The 6448-nt window shown below is 39.3% G+C and overlaps 1 protein-coding gene across 6 annotated transcripts in view; it reads right to left on the bottom strand.

The window, feature by feature from the left end:
- Window positions 1–1028: 1028 nt before the first annotated feature.
- The window catches only part of chrm2a (cholinergic receptor, muscarinic 2a), a 79679-nt gene continuing 74259 nt past the window's right edge, over window positions 1029–6448 (bottom strand). For all 6 annotated transcript variants that reach the window (XM_072552147.1, XM_072552146.1, XM_072552150.1 and 3 more), the window contains one exon: window positions 1029–6222. In XM_072552147.1, coding sequence (XP_072408248.1) covers window positions 4765–6186 — 1422 coding nt within the window. In that variant the 5' untranslated portion in view covers window positions 6187–6222 and the 3' untranslated portion in view covers window positions 1029–4764. The remainder of the gene's footprint in view (window positions 6223–6448) is intronic.

The raw sequence follows: 6448 nt of genomic DNA, 5'->3' as shown, positions 1-6448 counted from the left end.
GAGGACATACAAGTTGAGGATGTTAATGAACACAACTCATGGTCATTATAAATCTGTTGCATATGTTTAAAAGAATGACATGTTAAAAATGAGATGCCTGTAGCACAAGACAGCATTGGTTTCATGTCATTTATCCACAGTTGGTAGACAGCTAAAAGAAGTTAATAACATGGAACATGTGGAGCAACACCTTACATTAGCCCTATTGTCCCATAGTATTTCTATCTTAAGATATTGTTCACGATTCATTTGCTATACCCTGATAGAAATACAAGTTTCTATTGTGGCACATTTTTACAAAAGTGATCACTCTGCAAGGTGATCTTTCATTCTAACATATGTAATATTCATAGAAATATCAATAAGCAAAGTACAGCATAGTTACAGAAAGAGTGTGCTGATCATTTCTATTGAGTATTGTTTTGTCCATAATTTAGTACAGTCTCAACATTTTGAAATCACAGATACTTCAGAACTTAACAATACAAGCTGCTAAACTGTTTGAGTAAATGTAGTTTTCTTGGCGTTTTGATTTAAACTGGATTTTCCTGATTAGCTATTGAACAATCATGATATTTTACGAAAATTTCTTAATACTAAAAAGCACATTTTAACAGAGGATTTTTCAATATAGGTACAGCTCAATATCTGGAAATACAGAATGGTTCTTTTCTTTTAAAATTAATTGAAGAAGACAAATGACTTATGCCTTTTTGTTAAATATATCCATATTTTAGAATCTATTTATTAAACCTAAAACAACCATTTTTTCTTAAATGCATTGAGTGGAATCTTGTGTCCTCACATGTGGTGAGTCTGATGGCAGAGATGGATAAGCAGCAGGAAGGATTGTCAACCTCCAACATGAATAACAAACAAAAACAGAAACTCTTGGAAAATCTTAGCAGGTCTGGCAGCATCTGTGCAGAGAAATCAAAGTTAACGTTTTGGGTGCAGTGACTCTTCTTCAGAACTGGTGGTAGCTAGGAAAAAGTGACTTTTCATCCAGAAGATAGGGTGGGGTGGAGGGGGGGAGGTGGTGGGGGGAGGGGGTGGTAAGGAGTGAATGATAGCTGGAGATAGAAGACCAGTTGGACAGACAAAGGAATGGCTAAAGGTCACCCTAGGAGAATGAATGGTTGCGAATGGGGTCTATTAGTGGATCACAATGGTAGTGTGTAGTAGCAGACCATGTGATAATATGGCCTGGTATGTGGGGGTTGAGATAAGGACATGGGAGAAGGTGCCTCAAGCCCTACAATTGTTAGACTTGATATTGAGCCCAGAAGGCTGTAGAGTTCCCAAGTGGAAAATGAAAACTCCTTCCTCAGTATCCAAGGATCCAATCACACCTTCCAGGTGAAGCACTTTACCTACACATCACTCAAACTGGTCTGTTGCATTCACAGCTCACAATGTGGTCTCTTCTACATTGGGAAAACGAAATGTAGACCGGGTGACCACTTCGCAGAACACCTACACTCTGCCTACAGAAAAGACCCTGAACTTCCAGTTGTCTCTCACTTCAACATACCACTGTGTTCCCTGGCCAATATCTCAGTCTCAGGCTTGCTGCAGTGCTCCAGTGAAGCTCAGCGCAAGCTGGAAGAACACCTCATTTTCCACTTCAGACCTCTATAGCCCCACACACTAGGCCTTGTTATCACATGGTCTGCTATTACACACTACCCATTAATGATCTGCATAAGCAGATTCTCCTAGACTAGCCATTATCCAATCCTTTGTCTGCCCACATGTTCTTCTTTCTCTTTGGGCTCTATCTCCAACTATCATTTAATCCTGACCCACTACCCTACCCTATCTTCTCCATAAAAGCTAACGTTTTCCTAGCTGCTGTCTGTTCTGAAGAAGAATCACCAGACCCAAAACATTAACTCTGATTTATCTCCACAGATGCTGCTAGACCTGCTAAGATGTTTCAGCAATTTCTATTTTTGTTTCTTATTTCTGGCATCCGCAGTTATTTTGTTTTATTTTCCCCCAATATAAATAAGTCTGAGGTGAGAAAATCTGCAAATGGTGTTCCCACAGTGTTGCCACTTATGGGATTTAAGTGGGATATTAACTTAGCAGCAAGCATATGGCTCACCACCCAGGGAGCTTGGCAAACAATCCTGTGCTGTGTTGCTTGCAGGCCGCCGAAGATTCCCTCGTTCAAAGACACTCAGTGTCTGATTGAGGAATGCAGCATCAGAAAGAAGATGTCCAATGGGAAGCCAAATGACTTGCTGCTGACCAGTTTCCACACTGTTTCTTCACTCCCCATCCTCTTGCCACTAACACAAACCTCTCCTCAATCCAAGGCCCTAGATAGATGTAATCCCAGCAACAACCACCTAGCTGGTGGCACTGTTGCATATAAAAAAGCTGCCAGCCTCTGATTGGTCAGCACGTTTTGCAAGGCAGAAAGAATCTTTGATCTTGGGAGACAGCCTGCTGGTGGCACGTTAAAGTGTGGTAAGTGCCATAGACAATGACAACAGACAATGGCACACTTTCATTGTTCTTTTATGGGATTTGTGTGTCATTCACAAGTGCATCATTTATTGCCCTTCTTGAATTGCTCTTTATCTTACTTGGCCAATTAAGAGTCAATCACATAAAAATAGTTCCAAAGACACATGTAGGCCGGTTTGGGAAAGGATGGCAGTTTCAATCCTTACTGAACCAGATGAGTTTGTATGACAATCAACAATAGTTCCATGGTCACCAAAACTAAGACTGGTTTCCAATTCCAGCTTTTAAAAAATTAATTATTTTTAAATTCTAACAGCAGCCATTGGGGGATTTGGATCCCTGTTGCCAGTGCATTAATCTGGTCCTTCCTATCTCCACAGCTATCCCATCAGAACTTACATTCACATTCAGTCTCTTGATCAATGTCTTCCCAATTTGTCAATTCCACTGAAGAAACTCTTCCCACTGTGCACGCACTTTGGTAACCCTGGCAAGTTGCTAACAGGGTAGGGAACAGGATCCATGTTGAGGAAATTCAGGATTCAGGGTCAGATCTTTAACTATCTCAAATGCCTTTTAAGTAATGACCTTACATATCCTTGGGAATTCCTTACTCACCTTCACACCTGCTCAGAGAATACCTGGAAGTTGTAGGGAAGTGTTCGAGGTATTAAACAACATCTTAACCAGGACTCCCACACCCTGCTCACTCTCAAGCCCATCTCCAGGAAGAACATTATGCCCTGTAACTCTGCTTCGCTCTCAACAGATCCCTGGCCTGCTGACTATTTCTAGTATTTTCTGTTTTCATTTTGGATTTCAGGTATCTGCAATGTTTTGCTTTTGCTGAGGTTCATACTGAAATTGAAAGATTGTGGGAGAGTGGTCACAGATCACTGGAGAGCAGTTTATTCCACTCTCCAGTTTCTGACAAATATATTAATCATATTCATTTCACTGAAGGGTTATATGTCAAATGTTTTACTTGTACCAAACATGCACCATACTCTATCATTGGCTTACCAGTAGCATGACAGATATTAAAGGCCAACAGTCCACAAAATGACCAAAATGAATCCTAATGTACCTTCAACTTTGAGTTCTGAAAGTGCATTTGCGTTGATAATTTTTTTTATGATCATGTCTTGGCATTTTTTAACCTAAACAATTCTGCTGCAAAGGTTTCCAACTTTTCAAGTGCTATGTAACTGCTTTGGTAAGTTACACCTTTATAGCAGGAACATCTCTTGTCCTATGACCAGGGAGTGACCCTAATGTCAGAAGGTAAAGATCTCTGTTGCCCACTGACTCACTCAGATAAGCACATGGAAACTCAGAACTGGCTTGGAGACAAGAGTGTGGTGCTGGAAAAGCACAGCAGATCAGCCAGCAACTGAGGAGCAGGAGAATCAACAATTCGGGCAAAAGCCCTTCATCAGGAAAGATACAATTAGAAATCACAGACATGCATTTAGGACTTTGCAAAGGCATTTACCTAATTATGTATGTTTCTGTAGACTTTTAGACTCTGTGCCACCAACAGAGTGCTGTCAAGATTCTATGGATTGTAATTTAGATCAATTTACATAAAGGCAGTGGGTTAATGTTGTTCAGTGAACACTGAACTCAAAGCAATTATATTCTGAATAACTTGAGGGCAGAGTTAAATGCTGATAAAGATCAAAAGCATTTGAGGAATTAATTTAATACATTGAGATCAGTCTAAGTCACCTGATCATCACTGATTAGAAAGTCAAGAAAACCATGGTTTCCACTGTTTAAAGTGGAAATTGTTTTCTGTCTCAAATGTACATTTCAAAATAATGAATGAGTTAGTATCTAAACAAATCAAATAGATTCTTTCAAAGGTGGAAACAGAGGAGACATACAATCCACACGGTGCTTCCTATGTTTGATTTGAAGAAACTAAGAAAGTTACGTTACACTAACATGAAGCTTTAATACCTTTTATATTGAGTCATGTTGCAAAAGTCAGAACTTGTAACTGAATATGCTATTGATATATTTTATGATGTTTAAATTTGGGCCAATTTATCTTTAGCTCATTCATAAATACATTCTAATAATCAGCACACTCTTGATTTACAACAGACATTATATGTTCAATGGATATAATTCAAATGTGCTTTCAATATTATATATACGAGTCTACTTGATCATAACCTGTCACAATTAACACAATACATATATTTCTGGATGTACAATATGAAAGTAACTATCCTCAATATGTATAAAATGTTCATAAAGTTGTGCTTATAGTTGTTTTTATCTAGTTGCACCTATGTTCTTGTACTGACACAAGAGAAGGTGTTTGAAGGTTTTCTTGAACGTAGTATTACACAGTGCGTAGCAGGCTGGGTTGATTGTACTGTTGATGTAACAGAGCCAGTATCCAATAGTCCAGACTGTGTTGGGGACACAGATTGAACAGAAGGTGTTAATGAGCACCATGACATTATATGGGGTCCAGGTGATGATAAATGCCAAGAGAATAGCCAGGATGGTTCTAGTCACCTTTTTCTCTCGGGTTACAGCGACCTTCTTCTTCTTTGCAGGGGTTTTGGTCATTTTAATGATCTTATGAGCTGTTCTGATCTCTCTGTCATTCCCATTCTTGTTGCTGCTACCTGGCACTATTTCTACTGTGGTGCCACAGTAGTCACGTTTTTGAGAATTGCTGACTATCTTTATGCAAGAGAGTTTGGAGTTGTCCATCTTGAAACGGCTTTGCGTAGTAGAGATGCTTCTGCTCTCTTGGATCACTCCTTCCTCCTTCTGGTTTGATGGGACCACACTGAGTGAAGTTGACTCATTGGAGAGCTCCTTCTCCTCTCCTGGGCCACAATTATCCGTTGTTACATCACCAGTTATTTGACCATTTTGCATTTTGCAGTGTGGCAACCCATCAGGAGCATTTGTTATGTTGTTATTATTTGGTTTTATTATTTTGCCTTTTACTAGACTAGGAGAAATGGTGCCCTTGTTTGATTCTGTTTCCTTCTTATCCTTCTTAATTCGACTCTTGCTGGCGCGAGATATGTGTACATACAAAATCGTCATTATAATAACGGGAAGATAAAAGGCAGCTATAGCAGTGCCAAAAGTGACAGCTGGATTTGAGAAGAACTGTACATAACATTCACCCTCACTAACCGTTCGCCCCCCTACGATGAACTGCCAGAAGAGAATAGCAGGAGCCCACAGGATAAAGGACAGCACCCAAGCAGCTGCGATCATCATACCTGCCATTTTAGTTGTTCTCTTCACGGGGTAACTAAGGGGCTTTGTTACACAGAAGTACCGGTCAAAGCTGATGATAAGGAGATTCATGACAGAGGCATTACTGACAACATAATCTAGAGCAAGCCATAAATCACATACTACAGGGCCCATAGGCCAGTAGCCAATTACAATGTAAATGGTGTATAGGTTCATAGAGAATACCCCAATAATCAAATCAGCACAGGCTAAACTGAAAATAAAATAGTTGTTAATAGTTTGTAAATGTCTGTTTACTTTGATAGAAACCATGACTAGAATGTTTCCAATGATGGTCACCAAGCTTAAAGATCCGGCCACAATTACAATGAAGACCACTTCAACTGTTTTGTAAGAGCTCCCTCTTTCAGTATCAAAGATGTCTGTTAGGTTGCTGAGAGATTCATTTCGCTCTGTTGAATTCGCCATTGTTTCAAACTGATGTGTAGTTAGCACTGATGAGGCCTAAATGCAGAAAGCAAAAGAAAAATCATTAGGAAACTGATTTCAGATTGTTGAAGTCAGAAGACAACTGGCCACTAATTGAATTTCTACTCACAAGAACATCCAAAGACATCTGTTCTCATAAACTTCAAAAATCTTTGCCAGGAGGGATTCAGTTTTAATTAGAAATCATCTTATAGGTAAGTTACTATACAATTAATAATGAATTAATACTTAATGACTTCTG

This window comes from Chiloscyllium punctatum, chromosome 32, assembly GCF_047496795.1.
Source record: "Chiloscyllium punctatum isolate Juve2018m chromosome 32, sChiPun1.3, whole genome shotgun sequence".
Lineage (NCBI taxonomy): Eukaryota > Metazoa > Chordata > Chondrichthyes > Orectolobiformes > Hemiscylliidae > Chiloscyllium > Chiloscyllium punctatum.
Note: the sequence above shows the minus strand (reverse complement) of the source record. Positions and strands in the feature narration are given on the sequence as shown.